Source organism: Canis aureus, chromosome 19 (assembly GCF_053574225.1).
Source record: "Canis aureus isolate CA01 chromosome 19, VMU_Caureus_v.1.0, whole genome shotgun sequence".
NCBI lineage: Eukaryota > Metazoa > Chordata > Mammalia > Carnivora > Canidae > Canis > Canis aureus.
In genome coordinates this window covers 23,085,334-23,107,106 of record NC_135629.1, presented here as the reverse complement: position 1 = coordinate 23,107,106, position 21,773 = coordinate 23,085,334, and the positions used below count along the sequence as shown (strand labels likewise).

At 39.5% G+C, this 21,773-nt stretch overlaps 1 protein-coding gene across 6 annotated transcripts in view; it reads left to right on the top strand.

Annotated features, from left to right (window-relative positions):
* Nucleotides 1-21,773, top strand: part of MITF (melanocyte inducing transcription factor) — a 219,497-nt gene that overhangs the window by 29,015 nt on the left and 168,709 nt on the right. Inside the window, exon 1 of one of the 6 annotated variants that reach the window (XM_077858092.1) lies at nt 11,269-11,289. The exons of the other annotated variants lie outside the window; for them this stretch is intronic. Coding sequence (XP_077714218.1) covers nt 11,282-11,289 — 8 coding nt within the window. The 5' untranslated portion in view covers nt 11,269-11,281. Of the gene's footprint in view, nt 1-11,268; nt 11,290-21,773 lie in introns of those variants that run through there. 6 annotated transcript variants of the gene reach the window in all.

Below are 21,773 nucleotides of genomic sequence, written 5' to 3'. Positions count from 1 at the left end.
CCTTAATGGTTTTGAATGGTCCCAAATGATTCTCCTGCAGTATACCATTAGCAAATGGGGAGGTTTCTGCCTATGGTATTCAACACACAGGTAGGTGCTTCAGCCAGAGTAGGTTAAAGAGAAGAGCTGTCCCAACTTAGATTTAGCTATGGACATTTGGTATCCTGGAAAGTAAGTTACCATTGTAATAAATACTAAACTATTTTGCAACAGTTTTTTCTTAATACTTTTGTGTTGTTGTTTTTGAAATGATATGTGAAGCGAATGCCATTTAGAAATCACCCCAGCATTCAGAACTTGTTCAGATCACCCAACTTCTCCAGCAAATGAATTAAAATATGATAGGGTGTTCATGTTGTAAAGGGATAATAAGGCATGCCCCTAAGGAGCAATGGATTGGCAGCTTGCCCAGTGCCTGAGACACACTACTAAGACTTTGGAATGGAAAAGTCCAGTCTTTAGTTAGTACATGTGTTGGGCTGTAAAGCTCTGAATTCAATTGGAAATTAGCAAGGCATTCAGTGGTCCCTGGTATTTTATTTTTGTAAATTAGGATTAGCCTGCATCTTTTAAGTTCCGACAGGTAGTGCTTTTTGGGTATTTTGCTATTTCAAGTACTGGTAGGATTAAATAAGGTCTGGTTATAAACCTTTACTATGGGGTTTTTAACCATGAAAGAGCATCAACTGCTTAGTCCATTTGAATCTGTATGAATGTTGTTGTTTTTTTCCTTCATGGGTAAGCCAGATATTACGTAGTTTTAGTATCTACCCTTGGTTCCTACCGCCTTATTTTTGGCCTCTCTTAATATCTCCCTTTATATGTCTGTCATTAAGTTATAATTGAAGCTTGGTGTTTTATATTTAGAATGATGCATGGAGGTTTAGCTGTGCCAGCCATTCAGGCTTAATAGCAAATGTTGGTTCATGCCAGAAAGTTTTTGAAATCTGGTCTCTTTTTTAGAATGTCCAATCTAAGACATTTTAGAATGTCTTTACTCTTGAGCTGAAGGCCATGGGGAAGTAATTCAGAAGAGATTTCTGTATCTATACATGTAAGAGCATCTTGTTTCTGATTAAAACAAACAAAAATTCCTTGCTAGTTCCCCCTTCAACCCAGAGTCACGCAGCCTTAAAAGGGACTGCTTTGACAAGTCTTTATATCACTTCATTTCTTAGTTTACTGACTTTCACACAGGGTATCAGTGAATGCCAGTTCTAGAGTGGGCACATAGTGATGGCAGATGACACCCAGGCCACAAGCTGCTTCCCAGGGGCTGCCAGACACTATCAGACATTTCACAGCTCTTGAATTCTCTGGATTTGGGCCACTTTTGAACTCCATCCATCAATCCATATAACCAGTTATTCAACTAATATTTACTGAGGTTTTAGTGTTTGCCAGGCACCCATGAGGATTTTAGGAGTAGAGCCGTGGCTCAAACTGTTGAAAATCTTTATACTCAGGGAACTTACATATGGGGGAAGGGAGGACCGTAGAAATAAACACATACATAAATAGTAAAATATATAATATGGGAAAGAGTGCTAAGTTCTATAGAGGAGGTAAAGCATGGATGGATTGGGGTAACTTGTGATTTAAAATTGAGTAGGCAGGGGCAGCCTGGGGGACTCAGCGGTTTAGTTCCACCTTCAGCCCAGGGCCTGATCCTAGAGACCCGGGATTGAGTCCCACATCAGGCTCCCTGCATGGAGCCTGCTTCTCCCTCTGCCTGTGTCTCTGCCTCTCTCTCTCTCTCATGAATAAATAAATAAAAAATCTTTAAAAAAAATTGAGTAGGCAAATAAGGCCTTCCTGAGAAAATGATATTTGAGGAAAGATTTCAAGGAGGTTAGAGAGTGAATCATGCTAGCATTTGGAGGAGAAGCTCAGCAGGCAGAGAGAAAGGTAAGTACATAGGCCCTAGATAGTTGTATACCCCATTCAGGATCAGCATGATGGCTGTAATGGCTGGGACAGGCTGAGCAAAGGGAAGAATGATAGGAAATGCCAGACATGAGGTCAGGGAAGAAATGGGATACAAATGGAGGCAACCACTAAAGGAGTTTGTAAAGACTTTGATCTTTACTTGTGAGAAATGGGGAGCCATTGCAGTTTTCCAGCCAGAGGAGTAACAGGCCTGATTAATTCAAGTGGCAGCTCAATATGGTGGGGAAAATAGTGGTCTGAGAATTTGGAGATCTTTTTAAGTCCTAGTTTTGTCATTGCACAGAGGCAGATTTGTTCAGTATTCTGAGCTTCATGTTGTATTTTTTTTCTTCCTCCTTATAAAACAAGCTGATGGACTAGATAATTTTTATTGACCTTGCAGGTTTTGATACTCTTTCTGCATTTATTGATCCCCACCTCCGTCTTAGTGTGTTTGAGCATTTCATATTTGTGGCTGATTACATTTCTCTTTGAGTATGCACAGCTGGACCTCGGTGTGCAAAATATCTTACTGCACTTTACTTAATTTCTTGAAATTTTCCATAAACATCTCACATTGAAAACTTTGCAGATATGAAGTAATTTTTATATAATGACATTAAAGGTTGCTTGCAGATTAAATGATGTGGGCAAGCACAAATTATAAGCTTTATTGTATAGACTTAATACAATTTTTTTTGTTGTTGTTATAGGCGTAGAGCTAATTTATTGAGTGCTACAATAAGCTATCAATTGAGATAGAGTGATACACACAACACAACTTCTGCTCCTCAGGGAGTTGAGTAGGAAGAGACAGTCCTGCTTAAGGGAGTACCCCACAAAACAGTCCTTTTGGCAGAAACTAGGGTGGGAAGCATGGCCAGCCTGAGGCCTGTGGGAGGCCTACATAGACTAATAATGTTCAGATATACCTTCACATCAGTATTCTTTAAGTATGTTCCATCATCTAGTTAGATCTAGTGCCATGTATGGGAGGAGGTGCTTATGCTAGGGACCTAGCAGTTTTTCTTCTACAGCTTTGAGCAACTTGGCTCCAGCCCAAACATGCATCTCACTGGTTAGGACGTTGAGGCTGTACAATGAACCATCTCTAAGGCAGTTTAGGGACCATCGTTTTTGACTCAAGAATTTGGGCTTCTCAACCCTCTTCCTTCCATCAGAGTATTTTTTCTACTTCCTATGAGAGTATAGTCCTCTTATAGACTGGTACTTTAGCAAGACAATGGCCAGTCAGTTCATTTATCATCCCTGTGGAGAAATATCACCCTACCCTTGTCTTATCTTCAGGTCTTCAGTGTGCATTTGATCAGGAGTCAAATGGAGCCCCAGTCATTTCACTCAATCTATTCCTTATGTTCTATTAACTGGTTTCATGTTGGGCCACCAAAAAATGCTATAAGTTTCCAGGTTGAGGAGTCTGGAAACAACTCCCCAGGGAATAAGAGGGCTGGTGCTTGCCCAGACTGGCCCTTCAGATGTCTCCTGGCATATGCTGGGGCACCGAAGGCCTTGCTGCTGAGGATAGCTACCATGGTTGTGAATACCCTGACATTCACCAGTCCTTTAGCACCTAAGTTGGGAACAGAGCCAAGAACTCTTAACTCTGATGTCACACTACTTCCTTTTAATTTTTTTTCTACCTCGAGCCTTTTCACACATTCCTCCTGCCATCTGGAAACTTTTCTACCATTCTCCTTTCTACTTTCTATTCTTTCAGTCTCAAAGGTTGCCTCCTGACCCACTTCCTTGCCCCTCACCTGAGTTAGCTGTGCTGTTCCTTTATGGTTTCTTTCTTTTTTTCTTTGTCTTTTTTCCCAAGAGAGAGAGGGTTCGGAGAGACAGAAGGAGAGGGAGAGAATCTTATGCAGGCTCCATGCCTAGCATGGAGCCTGATGTGGGGCTCAGTCTCATGAGCCTGAGATCATGAGCTGAACTGAAATCAAGAGTATAATGCTCAACCGAATGAGTCACCCAGGCCCCCTCCTGTATGGTTTCTTGATCTTTTCCTTCATACCACCTACTTACACACTTAATTACTTACATAATTATCTTATACTTGTCTGTGTGTTCAGTATATGTCTTCTGACTTCATGAGACCAGGGAGCACCACGATTTAGTTCACTATTGTATTACCAGAGATTAGCCCAGGGCCTGCACAGATAGGCACTGTAAAAATATTTGTTGATTAAGTGAGTCCATAAGTGAAAGAATAAAATGATTAAAAGGCAGACTCCGCATTTTCTCTTGTCTATTCATATTAAGTGTCTGTGTCTGTCCCGGCTGAGGGTAACAACTGTTATTGACTTTGCATTTTATTGAGGATGCTGAAGATGTGATTTTTGTCTCCAACATAACTCTGTGGCCTTGTGGAATTTTATTAAAGTTGTCTCTGCAAAAACCAAAACTCAATGACACACACAACTCAGCATTCTTTAACTGGTGTAGGCTTGACATGTTGGGCTATGATTTATCAATTTATTTTGCTGTAGTTGCATTTTTATTCCTTAATTCTGTTTCCAGAAATGAGCTTTAATTCTGTTTAGGTCCTTCTCCATTCTATTTGTTGAAAATGGATAGAGAAATGATGACTTTTTCTTAATAAGATTCATAATGCTTTTTTGGAGGGATTTATTTTGGCTTACATAATGGAACTTTTAAGAGGGTAGGAATAGAAAACTACTTTCTCTAGAAGAAAGAGCAAAGTTACCTACTGTGTGTATAAAAGAAAAACAGCATCTACAGCGGACTTTCTTTATTTCTAAAACTAAACTGTCTTTAGTGTTCGTATCACAAAGATGGGCTTTTCCCAAGCCAGGTTGGCATGTGTAATTTATAGAGAAAGCATGTATTGTTCTGCAGTATGCATTGCGGTTATACTGGCTCCCATAAGATTAGCTCAAAGGTATCTATGAATAGTCACACCCTAAATTACACGAACTGAACAGTTTTAAAGAGGTGGAAAATCTGATGCCTACTGTTTCCCAGACACACATGCCTCAGGAAAAAATTTGGGGAGGTGGGGTGTGAAACCCAAACATTGCTACTTTATATTCCCCAATGTGTAGCACTTGTTGGTTGTGTGACCCTGGACAACTGAATTAACTTCTCTGAGCCCCAGTGCCTCCATCTGTAAAGTGGAGATAAAAATACCACTTATATCAGAGTTATTATGAGAATTTCATGAGATAATATATGGAAAGTATCACAATGCTCAGCACATTATAAATGCCCTAGAGATAAATTATTACTTGGAGGATAGTGCAGTGAATAGGGTGGTAGTTAAGGGCAGAGACTCTGGAAGTCCTGGACTGGATTTGAATCCTGGATCTGCAGCTTATTGGCTGGGTCATCTTGACCTAGTAACTTGACCTTTCCATGTTTTAGTTTCCCCATATGTAACATGAGGATAGCAATAATACCTGCTATATTGGATTGTCATGACATTTAACACTTTGTCAACTGCTGGTACATGCTATGTACCAGTGCTATATAAATGCTTGCAGTTGTGATGAAGAAGCCTACAAATAGATGGTCTGGGGTCATAAGTCAGGTTCCATTATGTACCAGATGTACCAATATGAAGTTATCAATTTCTTTGAGGTTCTATTTCCTTTTTGCAATATGAGGATGATTCCGGTTGTAGTGCCAAGTTTTATGAGAAATCAGTGAGATAATGCATGTGTAAAGTGCTTAGAATAGGGAGTGGCACGTGAAAAATACTCAATAAATCATAACTATTTATAGCGATTACATAACTTTTTTGTAATTGTCACTACTACCAATATTATTGCTTCTATTATTTTTAATTCTTTTAGTAATGTATCTCTGGCTGATACAGAATGTATATGGTAAGATGGATTCTACAGACCCTCTGAAAACCAACATGCTTCATATGTAGGAAATAATGTTGAGGTCTTTTGTTACCGATTGGTAGGTTTATGTAAATGGAGCTATTTCAGGAAATTGAAAATACTCAGTAAGAGTCTTACAATCATGCATTTGCAGTTTTATAGGTCAGAAAACATTGAAGTCAGTCAGGGTCAATGTTAGGGGGACAGTTATATTCATGGAAAATGATTCCTAGGAAACATTAGGAACTAAGATTTCCAAAGTTAAAAGATAAAAAGACATTACATAAACCATGGTTAAATCCAGTCTGTTTCTATTTCATATCTTCACTGGAACTGTGTTCATAGAGTATAGTTTTGACATTGTTTAAATTTCTGATGTTAAAGCTCACTTATGACTGATAACCATGCATCACCGGAAATGGATAAACACTGATTCGAACGTTGGTAACATTTTCCATTTTAGTCATTTGGGTCACTATTTTTACAGTATCTGTATTTAAATTTTGTGTTGTTTTGCAATATGTCTTTAAGTTCAACTTCCTTTTTTTTTTTTTTTTTTAAATAAGGTAGGGAAGGAAAACTGTGATTATAGAACAGAGCTATAAAAGGTATTTGAGAAAAGCAGGGCTTTGACTAGCATTTGGCCCCAAGTCTCCTGTGTTTTAATGGAGGGTGAGAACTTGCATTGGGAGTTGGATGTGCAAAGAAGTGCAAATGGTTGTATCAGGACTAGGTGGTCAGATATTGCAGCCAAACCATGGAAGTGCTGATGAAATTCCTAGATTGTGTTCTGGAAGGATGAATGAAGTTATTCAATCAAAAGTATATGGGAGAGTTTCCCTAGGGCATGTGCAAATATCAACTGACAGTAAGGGAATGGTTTGAAGGCTGGAACCTAGAGAGGAAATTAATTTAAGTTTAGTGTCATAGGGACCATAGAATGGAGGACCTTTTTTAAATCCATGATTAGGAGGATGGGTTTTATTCAAAGGCCAGGAGGGAGGCATGGACAGTTTTAAGTAGGAGCTATGGGATTCTATTTGTGTTTCTGAAAGATCATCATTGTGGTAGTGCCACAGAAAATGGATTACAGAGGGTAGTGACAAAGAAGACCAATGAACGGCAGTGCAGGCAGGAGATGGTGCTATCTGGGACCTGCCCAGGTTGGAGAGTTGGAGAGAAGGGGGTGGAATTAAGAGATATTGGGGGATGAAGAAACACAGGTCTGGGTGGTTGGTTGGACTTAAGTGGGAAGAAAAGAAAGAAGAATGGCTTTCAATCAGGCTTACGTTTTTATTTTTTTCTTTTTTAAAAGATTTTATTTATTTATTCATGAGAATACGCAGAGAGGAGAGAGAGAGAGGCAGAGACACAGGCAGAGGGAGAAGCAGGCTCCATGCAGAGAGCCTGACGTGTGGGACTCGATCCCGGGTGTCCAGGATCACGCCCTGGGCTGAAGGTGGCACTAAATCGCTGAGCTACCCGGGCTGCCCAGGCTTACGTTTTCATGCATGAAACTCAATAGCCTTTTGACATTTGTTCAAACAAATTCATCATCATCAAATTCATTCATTCATTCATCTCCCCTATAAGAAGTCTAGCAGGTCCTTGACCACAGCTGTTCTTTTAGTGGCTCCATGGAGTCAGAACCATCCTCACAGCCATTTGTTGTCTTGGCTTTTTCCCAGTGTTTTTCACTAAGTGGTGGCAAGGTGGCTGCCACCCCTCCAGGAATCACATCTGCTTTAAGAAGATGGGGAAGGGATGAGGAAAATCTCTACTAGGAAAAAAAAAAGACACAGGCTTTCCCAGGAAATCCTTGTAGATGTCTCTTTGCATCTCAGTGGCTGAAAATATGTTACATGGCATCTCCTGTCTGGGCATATTGCCGCCCTGAGCAAGTACTAGTTCTGTTAGTAGCAAACAAAGGAAGTGGAACTGGTATCTGCAGATAGTTGCTGGGTTTGCCTTACCAAGGTTTCTGGTAAAACATGGAGGAGTAAGGAATGTTTGAGGACACAGAGGAGTTTAATCATGTGTGTGGGAAATGTCAATGGGCAAGTTTTCCCGGCCCTGCTCAGACTCTCCTATATATTTGTAAGTTACCTTCAAACACATAAAAGTCTGAATTGTCTTTAAATATGTTAAACATATCTTCTTTCCTGTCCGATTAAAATTCTCAGTCTACAAAAGACATTTTTCTAAATTTGTTCCAAATCTCACTTATCCCTAATCTCTCAGTGCACCTCTTTGGGTTTAGAGCAAATGAGGACAGTTCCGTTTGGCGTTCACTTACTTATGTGCAAGTAAAATCAGGGAGTGCATGATGGAAAATGTCATACCCTTTACTATGACTTTTATATCTGCGAAGGATATAATTATTCTGTGTTTAAAACTAGAGAGGGGAAATGTTTGTTCACTTTTTTTGAAGGTAACATTATTCAGGGTATTCAGGTGCAAATATTTGTCTTCTACCCTGGTTTAATTCAAGAAGGCCTTCCCCTCCTAATATATGCAGAATTCTGTTAGTGACTGTTTTAGCTAACATAGTTCTGAGGAGAAATTACTTTCCAGTTTTTGAGGCATAGCAGAAAAGGAGAGATTTCTGGAAAGAGGACTCTCAAATCTGCCATTTTGCTTTCTGATCTTGGGAATTTTGTTTAACCTCTCTGAACTGGTTTATTCTATGAATTGGGATGAGAGCAAGGAGAAGTGTTATATGCCCTACCATACATATACACAGAAATAGCTCAGACACAAGAGTGACTGGGGCACACTCTTGGGGCAAACAGAATATAGTGGAGTAAGATAGGAAGAGATGAACTCTTCTGGGAGACTTTAAAAAGGCTTTGTGGAAGAGGGAATTTGAACTCCCTGTTAGAGAAGACCGGGGGTTTACAGGATGATGGAGGATGGTCTTAGGCTGGGCAAAGGCACACAGTATGTTGGGGGTGCTTGAGGATTCCAGGGATTTTTTTTTGTTTTCAGGAAAGGACAAAATGAGGAAAGTCTTGGAAGTCTGGATGAGTGAGTTTGGACTTTGTTCTGTAGGTGTAGGTATAGGTGTGTAACCAAAGACATTTAAAAATTTCATACAACAATTTTGATGGAAGTAGAATTTATGCTTCAGAGAATATGTACATTGAAAGTGTTCATGGATTCAGACATTAAACTTTTTATTTTTGAGATAATTGTAGACTCTGATACCTAAAGCACATAGTTTTAAGAAATTATCCTGAGGGAGCCCATGTGCCTACCTAGTTTTCCTCAGTGGTAACATCTGATACAGTATCACAACCAGGAAACTAACTGAAGACTTTTGAGGGGAGTCTGTGATATGCCCAATCTGTATTTTAAGTGGGTGGTCCAAGTGGGGACGGACTGGAATGGATTGGAGGTATGACATGGAAGTTAGGAGGTTCTTGCAATGATCTAAGAGAGGACATGAAGACAATGGTGATGGGTATGGAAAGGAGTGGGTAACTGAGATAAGAACAACAGGATTTGGCAATCATGTGGGACAGTAAGACCAGTTGGTACTTTGCGCAGTTGCTTAACCAAGTGTGGACCAACTAGTGTGCTAGTCATAGTCACTCTGTTAAGTACTGTGGGGGTGAAAAGATGACCTAACAGAGATGAGAGACCAGGTAGAAAGACTGAATAAGACCATGAACCCTTTGCAGAGGGGCAAGTATTATTCTGCTGCTGCTGGCTATTATTATGATGGAATGTAGGTCCGGTGTGGCTGCTATTCTGATTTTTCAGAAACCAGAAATCTAGATATTTATTTGAGATTTCCCAATTTAAATGTTGCCTAATATAACTTAAAAAAAAAAAAAAAGAAGGATGCATGCTAACTAGCACTCATTTGTGGGCTGGATTCACCTTACAGATGCCCAGTTCTTACCCTCTGTTTTCTCCATGGAATATTTAGAGCTTATTTCAGAAATGTTTAGAGCTTATTTCAGTTACTTGCTATTGCGTTAACAAATGACCCAAACGAAATGGCTCAAAATAATAACGATTTTATTATTTCTCACAGTTTTGAGGGTTAACTGGGTTCAACTGGGCAGTTTTCTGCTGGTCTTGCTTGGGATCCTTCCTATAGTTGTACTTAGGTGATAGCCAGGACTGAAGAAATCTGGATATCTGTCTTGAGTGCTGAGTCAATTGTAACTTTCTATTTCTCATATAGTTTCAGGGTCTCTTGTGGCCTCTCTATGTGATCTCACTGGTGAGGGTCACTGAACTCCTTGCTTGGTGCCTCTCCACAGTGAATGTTCCAGGAGAAAGTAAGTGGAAGCTACCAGCTTCCTTTAGATCCAGAATTGTCAAAGCATCATCTTTGCCGTGTCCCCATGTCAGAGGCCAGCCCAGAATCACTGTGGGAGGGAACTACACAAGGGTATGAATACTGGGCAGTCTGCTTATGTTGACTGATGGCCATCTTTGGAAACGACCTAAAGCCATCGTTGGATGCTATCTACAACTGAAGTCAAGATGTCCACATGGTGGTGACATTGTTTATTAAGATAAGCTGGCAAGATGGGGCAGGTTCTCCTGCCTACTAGCTCATGTTCCTCTAAAGTTTTTAGAGAAAATGTAATTTTAAATGTTTTTATGGTAATTGTGATGCTGAACACACTTGGCTTTTAACATGGTGACTTTCTTTGGACACATAAATCATTTGTAGTCATTTGGGTTCTGGTCCTTTAAAAAAACTACCAATAATAAGTGATAAGATGGATCTACTCTGGTTTTGGTGAGGGTGTGTATTTCACATATGTGGCCAGCTTGTTTATGTCGCATCCCTAACCATGTATTCCTTCAGAAAAGGAGCCCTCAAATAAAATTTGTTGAATAAGAGTTGTAAATCTTTCCTGGCCCCGAATAGGTACAGCTAAAAAGTCCATTCTCCCAGTTCTTTTGTATTCCTAAAATCTAGAACCAGCTACATAATTTGTGGGGCTCAGTGCAAAATGGAAATGTGTGATCTATTATTTAAAAATTAAGAATTTGAGGACAATAACAGCAGGCTGTGTAGCCCAAACCAGCCCTATGCAATTACCCAAGTAACTGCTCCTCAGGCCGGCCCTGCTCAGACTCTTGAAGCTGTGTGCAAATGTTGGGGTAAAGTGCATTTTTCCAATAAGGATTATTGGCTCTAATCAAATTCTCAGTTGACTGTGACACCCTAGAAAGTTTTAGAAGCATTGCTTAGACAAATTAGAAAAGGTAGAAGCTTTATGTTTGAACAGTTCTCTCTCCCAAACAGACAGTATACCTTCTGGCCATAGCAACTGGTCTTGGCAGGCATTAGACTGAGCTTCCTGCCAGTTAGTCTCACTGAATTCCAGTGACACCAGTGTAGCAGCGACAGTACATGTTGAGTGTTTGACAGGTTGTTTCCTGCGTGTCCTTTCTCGCTTTTTACTGAGCTCTGTTTCTGAAGCATACAGAATGGATCGCCAGTCTCATCTATGAGCATGTAAGTTCACTTGGAACAGACACTAGCCCAGTTCATTATGTTAGGGATTTGGGGGTCAGCATCTCTGGAAGGTCATCGGTGGACTCTAGGGCTGCCACATTGCATTTCTTGTCTCCTGGTGCTGGACATTGCAAGTCCAAGATCAAGGTATCTACAGGGCCATGGCCCCTCTGTAAGTGCTAGGGAGAGATAAGTTGTAGGTCTCTTTCCTGTCTTCTGGTGGTTCTTAGCCTATGGTAACATAACTCCAAGTGTTCACATGGCTTCTCTTTGAATGTGTGTGTGTGTCCAGATTTTCCCATTTTATGACATCAGTCATATTCAATTGGGGCTCACTCTATTCCAATGTGACTTTGTCTTAACAGATTATATCTGTAACAATCCAGGTTTCAGATCAGGTCACATTCTAAGGGTATTTGTGGTTGAGACTTCATCATTTGTATTTTGGGGGCACATAATTCAACCCGTAGTTGGAGCATGTTCTGACGATGGTCTGGGAATGGCAGCCCCTGGCATTGTGCCTTGCACAACCAAAGCAGCCGTGCCCTGTAAGACTCAGAGTCTCCTCTGGCCATTTAAAGAAGAGGTGATTGTGCAGCTGAGTTTTTATAATACATGAGCCACTCTCATTTACTTGTTTGGGTCCCTGATTTGTAGCATCATAAGCTCTTCTGTTGTTTTTTTGTTTTTTGTTTTTTGTTTTTTGTTTTTAATCTTCCCTGTCAATCCGTGGGTGCCAAGGTCAAATTACCCTCACACCCACACACCTGACCCTCATAATAGAATAATAATAAGCTAACATTTATTGAATGTTTATTATATGCTAAGAACTCTGCATGCATTATCTAATTTATCTTCACAACAACTCTATTAGATAGTTACTGTTATTCTTCTATTTAACAGATGAGGGCACCGAGGTTAAGTGTGGTTGTGTGACTCGCCCATAGTCACATAGCTAATTAAATGACAAGCTGTGATTTGATCCCAGTTCTGATTTCCAAACCCAAGCACCATTACGTAGGGTGTGTACTGTACTTTTAGAGGAATGCTTACATAGGACACTTCACCATTCATTCTAGGCCTGTTCTTTCAGGGACCTTTTCTTTTTTCTAGATAAATCCTTTATTAAATATTTTCCACCTATGTTGATTTCTCTCAGGATTTTTACCTCTTTCTAAAGCAACCGCCAGGCCTTCCCTTGGTTTTATTGTTATCTACTTAAGTAAATCTAGGAATATGCAATCTAAATTAATTGAAATTACGAATGGTAAATGGTGAGTGGGATTATGTTTGAGCTGTGTGTTTCACAGATCCTTAAGAGAACATAAAAATTAACTCATTTCCTTGACACAGATGAGAATAGAGCCCTACACATCACCAGAGAATTTCCTACCAGTGATAAGGAAAATTAGTCTCATCTAACTTATACTGCTTTCAGTATAATGTGCTCTGTGGTGAGAGGGGAAGACCATTCTCTTGATAAATACCTTTATGCTCTAGGTAGCAGCTAGAATTCTTTCTATCAGAGTGATTGTCAGTTAAATTTATACATATGAAAAGGCTCTTTTCCAGGTGTGAGAACAATGCTGGTTTGGAAGCAGAGACCTGGGTATCCTCTGACGGATTATGGGGAAGTTTAGATACCAGAAATTATGTTTTGCTTGGATGCTTCTTGTCTCACCTGCCCATCTGTACCGTATTAAGTTGCAAACAATATGATAGAGTCATCTTTCTAAAAGTTCTGATTATTTTTGACTAACAGTCTATGTTGAGCAGGTAGAAAAGAAAGATAAGGTGCTTATATTTGACTACAGTTGATTTAGTCAAGTATATACATATACACATAGATACATATGTATGTGTATATATGTGTGTGTATATATGTATAGCCTTTGTTAAAATGCCATGTCAGGAGATGTTGCTTTTAGCACGGTAAATGTTGACCAGGGACATCTCAATTCTAACTGTGAAGTATTTGCCAGGGCCTATGGGATCCTTTATTTATTTGCAAGGTTTTGATAAAAGATGTTTTAAATTACCCAGAATAGATTTTTTTTTTCTTCTGTGTGCCTAAAAGCAGTGTTTCACAAAATGTAGTTTGAAGGTCACTTGTGTTAAAATCATCTGGGAATGCACTAAAAATATGAATTCCTGGGTCCTGGGACTCCAGTTCCTACTAATTTGAGGATTTCAGGACCACTGTATTTTGCTCAGCTCCTCTGTGATTCTTTGCCACATCACTGTGGGAGAATCATGGTCTGTGCTCGCTTTGGCAGCACATATACTAAAAATTGGAGAACTGTGGTCTGAAAGGTATCAGCATGAGGATGACAGTTTAACTTAATTTTCTTTTTTGCTTTACATTCTTCTTGCCTACTTCTCCTCCTCTTCCCCTTCCCTCAAATATATTAAGAAAAGTATTTTAAGAATTATTCTAGGGGCACCTGGGTGGCTCCGTCAGTTAAGCTTCTGCCATCGGCTCAAGATCATGATCTCAGGGTCCTCAGATGGAACCCCTTGTTGGGCTCACTGCCAGCAGGGGGTCTGCTTCTCCCTCTGTGCCTCCCCTCACTCTCCCTCTCTCTTAAAAAAATAAAATCTTAAGAAAGTTATTCTAATGGTTTATGTTTTTTACTGTTTACGAAAGGCTTTTGTTAATCTTAGCAATATCACAATTCCATCTTTTCTTTTGTGGTCTATATTAAAGGAGCCATTGGGAAAGAGTTGTTTTGTTTTGTTTTTTGTTTTTGTTTTTGTTTTTTAAATACCTGCTATTCTCTATAGCAGATCTCCAGGAAGGAACAACATGCTGTTTGTTCTTTTCTCAGGATGAACCATGGGCTTTCATTGCTAATGGGTGTTATGATCAGTGCTTTCCAGCAATTTATGATTCCTCCTTTTTATAAATCCCAGAATTTAGTACAGACATTTCTGACATTTATAGAAGCTGCTTTTGAGGGTGAGGGAAGGTGATTAGAATTCTCTGAGAAATCATTTTGAAGGATTTTCTGCTATCAAACTAGGTAGTGATGATTCTCTCAGTGTTTAGTGTTAAGGGTCTTAAGATTTTTAAGTATAGGAAATAGTCATAAAACTAGAGTTTTGAGTGAATTTTTTAAAACATGAAGTTTTTTGTTTTTTAAAGATTTTATTTATTTATTCATGAGAGACAGATTGAGAGAGAGAGAGAGAGAGAGAGAGAGAGAGAGAGAGGCAGAGACACAGGCAAGGGAGAAGCAGGCTCCATGCAGGGAGCCTGATGCGGGACTCGATTCTGGGTCTCCAGGATCAGGCCCTGGGCTGAAGGCGGCGCTAAACTACTGACGCCCCCCCCCCCCCCCCCCCCCCCCCCCCCCCCCCGGCTGCCTTGAAACATGAAGTTTTTAACCAAAAGTATTCAGACAAGTGAGTCTCCTCCCCTTTATCCCCCATGTTAGAGAAGTTCCTTTGTTGAGAAGTTGAACTAGCAAGCTATTTTCCACCTTAATCCATGGTAAATAAGTAGTTAGATTACTAGAGGTTAGGAATTTTTCAGGTGATTTGAATGGATGCTCCTAAAGGTGTATTAAACTAGATGATGATTTTAGAGGCACGTCTTTCTTTATAAAAGACTTGATAGCACAGGGCAATCATAATTTAAATGTTATCAAGTTAAACTATTGTGGTGATTTTTTTCTGAAATGTCAGATCCAATGTATGTTTTCCATTGGAGACCCCTCAGGTAAATCTCAAGGGTCCTGTATCCCAGTCTGGAAAGATTGGCCTGGATTGTGGGCTCTAGCTGCTGTTTGGCTTTTTGTTTGGGCTGGGTAATACAAGTGAGAGCCTGTTATGTTTGTCAAAGTGCTGCGGTTGGATTTTCTTTTTTAAATGGTACAAATCTATTATCTTCCTGTTGTTGTCTCTTCCATGAAAGCTTTCTATTGGCAGAGAACTCTTGAGTGGGCTGACAGTCATGGTGCAGAGTATAATTCGGGTTATCCTGCAAGGGGCTCGAACATTCCTCATGAGGGCTGAGGCAGGGCAGGCGGAGTGGAGCAGTGAGTCATGGCGTGCTGGGGCAGTTGTGTCCCGAAATAACAACAGCAGTGGCGGCAATTTAATAGCAGTCGCCAGCCTAGCATTTATTGATGCTTCCAACTTGTCAGGCACTCTGCTAAGTGCCTCATACGCATGATCTCATTTAAATCAGCAACAATCCCAGGAACCGAGTACCATCTCTTATATCCATGTTACAGAGAAGCATCTCAAAGTCATGTGACTAGCAGGGGTGGGACTTGAACCCTGATCTTTTGGATGCCTCAACTCATGCCTTTCAAAGCTGCACTGTGCGCTCTTTGACAAAAGTACACGATGTTACTGGGTTCCCTATCTCCTCTTAAATCCCATCATCATCAGTGTTTACTTGGCAGTTTTGACTTGGTAATCCAGGGACTTGGAGATTACTCTCATCTTGTTTTTCATGAATTCAGGTTCTGAGTGAGAAGGAATAGGACTTGAAAAAGTTCATCCTTGAGAAACTGAGCATGACCTTCTTCCTGGGACCATGTCTATTTACTGAATGGTCAATGGAAAAAAAGGAGTCCTAAGTGGTGAAAGGTTAGGGGGTTTGGATAAGAGAGAAGGGGGTAGGCAGGTGGATACTTCCAGGGTGGTTTCTACCTTCAGAGAGAAGAAGGAGGGATAGTAAATATATTTAAAAACGAGTTAAAAGTTCAGCCAGATGGTAATTAATGCCATAGGAGGTTATATGAAAAACAAAAGATCCTATGCTTAAGTAAATTTGGGGGACTATACACTCTAACATCCATTTGGGGAACAACAACAAAGGGACCATGACACCTAACACTTAATTTTTCCTGCGTGCCCTTTTAGCACTTTGTATGTACCAACCCTGTAAAGTATGAGTTGCAGTTGACCCTTGAATGACACAGCGGATAGGGGCAGCCACCCCCTGCACAATTGAAAATCCATGTGTAACTGTGGACTCCCCCAAAACCTAACTACTAATAGCCTCTTGTTGAATGTAAGCCTTACCAATAATATAATTGATTAATGCATGTTTTGTGTGTTATACATATTATATACTGAATTCTTACAATAACGTTAGCTGGAGGAAAGAAAGTATTATTTAGAAAGCCATTAATAAGAGAAAGTACATTTATAGCATTGTACTGTAGAAAATTCACATATAAGTGAACCAGCGTGGTCCAAACCCATGTTTCCAGGGTCAACTGTATTTTAATCCCAGTTCCACAGAAAGGTCATTCTGCTTTTGTGTATTAGAGTTGGGATCCTAACCAAGGCAGTAGGAGTCTAGATACTGGATTCTAGATACTGGATTCTATCTACTGTTGCCTCTTCTGGTGACACCTGCTGAGCACATATGTATGTGTCAGGCCTTTTCTAAGTTCTTACATATATTTGTGTTTACTCACTTAACCTTCTCAAGTATCATAATGTGCATCAGCATACTAAAAGTTCTGAAATGAGCGGCAATCAACAAACTGGTGTATCTTTGCCCAGCGTTTCTCAGATTTACTTGACTATAGAATTCTCCTGCCTTTTTTTTTTTCTTTCTTTCTTTCTTTTTTTTTTGAGAGGGAGAAGAGTTGAAGTAAGAGTATCTGCCAGTGTGTACTTTTTGAAATCCTAAACAAGAGATGCATTTTATTCTGACCCCTCAAAACAGGTTTGAAATGTGATTTATTTTCAAGATAGTGTAAGGATTCCCTGAGAGTCTGGCTTTGTTCTGGAACTGCCCAGTGCTGGTGACCTTCATCAGAGCTTCATCTTGCTGGCCCCAGGGCTATGAATACCTGTTTCTATCTATTTTATGGGAATGTTGACAGTAAATGAGCATGAAGCTCTTGGGGCTCCTTAGACGAAAGAAGCTATTGATGTCCAAGGTCTTCTTAATGTCTTATCAGATATCCAGAGTTTCTTCATTTTGGTTAACGTTGAAAAATGAACGTATACACTAGTAGGACAGGCTCAGTAGCCTTAGATTACTCAGAGGAGGAAAGGAAATCTATCTGGAAAATGTTTATGGCTCCCTTGAGTCAAATCTTCAGATGCTTAAGAGTAGCATTGATATGATGGTGACAGTCACTTGAGTAACATTAATAATGAGTTTCCCATAAGACTGTGAGAGCTGTATGTTTGTTTGTATGGTCTTATCCTTTGAAGTCCAGATATTTGAGGCCAGGGACCCAAATACATGTCTGGGGCATAATTCTTACAAATATATGTTATTTTACAAGTTTTTTTTTTTTTTTTTTAAGAATTAGAGTTTGATCAGTGTATAGGTAAAAATTCATGTACTTGTAAATGGCATTGAATCCAACCCATTAAAGAATATTCGTTGGTTCATTTAGGTGAAGAGTCCAGGTCCTTTCAGAGTTGGTTTGAACTTCAGCGTTATGGGACGCCTGGATTGCTCAGTCAGTTGGGCATCTGCCTTGGCTCAGGTCATGATCCTGGAGTCCTGGGATCATGCCCCACATCAGGCTCCCTACTTGACAGGGAGTCTGCTTCTCCTTTTGCCCCTCACCCTGCTCGTGCATATGCTCTCTCTCTCTTTCTTGCTCTCACAAATAAATAAATTAAATCTTAAAAAAAAAAAAAAAGAACTTCAGGGTTAGTTTGACTCAGAGTCCTAGTGTTACTGTCATGGGTTTGGTTTCTGATCCTATCCACTCTGATGGGGTTATGTCACCTTCAGTGTATTGTTGGTTCTACTTAATGTCAAGACTCTACCAAATACTCCTGGGGCTGCTTATTCCCTCCTCCATATCCAGAGAAAGAGAGAATATGCAAATGAGAGAGGACAGACAGGCATATTTCTGGAAGCTCCTTCAGAATAGCAAGGAAGAAATCAAACCTTCCTTGTTGGCCATTCTCAAGTCATGTTCCTATTCATCAATCAATGCCTTTGATGAAAGAATGGATTTAGACTGACTGGAAAATAGAGTGGTGCTATATTCTACTCCTAGATTCTAGGATAAAGTGAGCTTTGCCAAAGGAGCTATGGATCCTGTAGGAAAATCAGAAATGGATATAGATATAAACATTTGGGACTTAGGACACAATTTATCTGATACTTTTCTCTTACACACTCATGTTAGCAGTTACTTGTGAAACTTCCCTGTTAATGAATAAAAGACCTAGATTGAGATTTAACTTTTAAAGGATTTAGTTTCAAGTTCTTAGAAGTATGGGCTATATCAGAACAAACTGAGGATTCTCTTCCTTCTAGGTTGTTGAAAAGTCTTGGTGTTTAGTATTGATTTGTAAAGCATTAAATGAGTCTGTATCTGTCCAGTGGTTCTCTATGCCAAAAGTCTATTGGATGAATGAATCTGAGATTTCATTAAGGTAGTATCCGTTACCCTAACTTTGTGTTTTCTTTGTGTTGATCTTCTGACATTGAACTTTTGCTTTTAATAAATAAAAGATATGTTTCCATATTGGTCTCATAGGTACCTGACATTATATTTTATTCAATAAAAATTATACCACTGATAAAAATAGAATAATATTGAGAGTCATAAATTCTAAGAATGCTGGTAGTAGCCAGAAGTGGATTGAGTGCTCTCTAGGTACCAGAAAAGCACTATGCTAAGTGCTTTATCTGAATTATTTTGTTTGTTCATCTCAGCAGCCCTAGGAAGGAGGTGCTGTCATTACTTCCATTTTACAGATGGGGCAACTGAGATTAAATTACATGCATCAAGGTCATGTGGACAGAAAATGGTAGAGCCAAAACACAGATCTTTTTGACTCTGGGCCCTGTGCTCTTAACCATTGTTCTTTCCACCAGCAAAGCCAGGATACTTCAATGTGCTCCATCCTTTGTTAAGTTTGGAATTCCCAGAAAGTTTTATTATGTCTTTAAGTTCTTCTGAAGTTATATGCTTCTGTATAGACTAGTAGTGGTAGAGGATTGAAGGAGAGCTTTTACCACCATGAGCCTTGGAAAAACCTGAGCCAGGAGTTTTCATGAAAAATTTGTATCTGCCCCAATAGCTAAAAGAATTTTGAAAAAGAACAAGGCTGAAGGGCTCACATTTCCTGATTTCAGATTCTATCTATCTATCTATCTATCTATCTATCTATCTATCTATCATCTATCTATCTATCTATCTATCTATCTATCTATCTATCTAATGGGGTGGAGGGAGAGAGAGAGATAGTGCCACCAGCATGGTGTAGGGGAGGAGCAGAGGGAGAGGAGAGAGAAACCCAAGCAGACTGTGCTGAGCGCAGAGCCTGATGCTGGACTTGATCTCAGGACTCTGAGATCACGACCTGAACCGAAATCAGGAGTCAGACACTTAACTGGTTGAGCCACTCAGGCGCCCCATGACACTTCCTGCTTTCAAAGCATGTTCCAAAGCCACAGTAATCAAGACATTGTAGAACTGACATAAAGACACACAAATAGACCAATGGAACAGAATAAAGAGCTCAGAAATAAACTCACACTTACAATGGTCAAATGATCTTTGACATGGACAAAGACCACAGACTGGGGACGCCTGGGTAGCTCAGTGGTTGAGCATCTGCCTTTGGCTCAGGGTGTGATCCTGCGGTCCTGGGATCGAGTCCCACATCAAGTTCCCTGCATGGAGCCTGCTTCTCTCTGCCCATGTCTCTGCCTCTCCCTGTGTTTCTCTATGAATAAATAAATAAAATCTTTCTTTTTTAAAAAAGACCACAGACTGGGGAAAGGACTGTCTCTTCAGCCAGTTATATTGGGAAAACTGAATATTCATTTCGAAAGGATGAAGTTGTGACCTTTTATTACATTGTATAAAAAATTAACTCCAAATGGATTAAAGATCTAACGTAAGATCCCAAACTATAAAACTCCTAAGGGAAGTTTTATGACATTGGACTTAGCTGTGATTTCTTTGATATGACAGTAGAAGTACAGGCAACAAAAAGGGAATGATACATAAGTGAGACTACTACATCAAACTTTAAAAAACTTTTGTGCCTCATAGGACACAGTCAACAAAATGAGGAGGCAACCTGTGTAATGATACTTGCAAATCATATATCTGATACGGAGTTAATATCAGAATATATAAAGAATTCCTGTAACTCAATAGGAAAAAGTCAAATAGCCCAATTTAAAAATGGGCAAAGGACGTTTCTGTGAAGATGACATACAGATGACCAACAGGGATATGAACCGGTGCTCAACATCACAAATCATAAGAGAAGTGCAAATGAAAACCACAATGAGATATCAGCTTACACTTACTAGGATGGCTATTATTGAAATAACAGAAAATTTCAAGTATTGGCAAGGATGTGGAGAAATCAGAAAAATGTGTACTATTAGAGGCATTGTAAGATGGTGCCTGTGCTATGGAAAACTTGTGGTGGTTCCTCAAAAAATTAAAAATAGAACAAACATATGATCTGGCAACCCTACTTCTGGGCATATATCCAAAAGAATTGAAAGCAGGGTCTCAAAGAGATATTTTTATACTTTTGTTCGTAATAGCAGTATTTACAATAGCCAAGAGGTGGAAGTAACCCAGATGTCTAATGGACTATTATTTAGCCTTAAAAAGGAAAGAAATCTGTTACATGCTTCAACACAGATGAACCTCGAGCACATTATAGTATGTGAAATAAGCCAGTCATTAAAAGACAAATACAGTATGATTCCATTTATATGAGGTACCTAGAATAGTCAAGTTTATAGAAACAGAAAGTAGAAAAGTTGTTGCTATGAATTTAGGGAAGGGGAAAAGGGGATTTTTTTTTTTTTTTGGAAAAGGGGATTTTTAAAATGGGTATTGTTTCTGTTGTGTAGGTTGATAAAACTTTGGAAACTGAACTGTACACTTAAAAGATGGTAAATTTTGCGTGTGTGTGTGTTTTTTTTTTTTTAACTGGAATTTTTTTTAATCACATTTTTCTCCTGCTGCTAATTTAACTACTTGATTGAGTTACTTGAACATTTTACTCAAAGTTGCAAACCCCAAGCCTACAGACTGAGTGTGGCCCACAGACACATTCAGATGGAGCCATAAATCTGTTTTTTGACAAAATACGAATTAGTGGTTAACATTTAAAAAAATTAGGAATTTTCACATAAAAATAGCTTCTCTTGGAAAACTGGAAAATCTGGAAAGTCTGGATCCACATTGCTATCTAAGTGGCTGGAGCTGAGGAATTGTCAACCTCTTTCTAGACTGGGCATGAAATTCAGACTGCCTTTCTCTCATTCCCTAGTTTCTTATACCAGACCCAAGTCCTCATAGATATAATACTAACTTGCTGGTGGTGTTATTCGTAGCTTTAACATATTAAACTCCTTAATTCCAGGTGCCTTTCCTACTAATACCCTGTGGATGCTCTGCTGGTCCTACACTAACTACTCCGGGTGCCTGATATCTAAGTAGCCTATTCTGTATTTATGTCCCAGAGCTATGATCTGTCTTTCCTTAGGAACAAATAGAGCC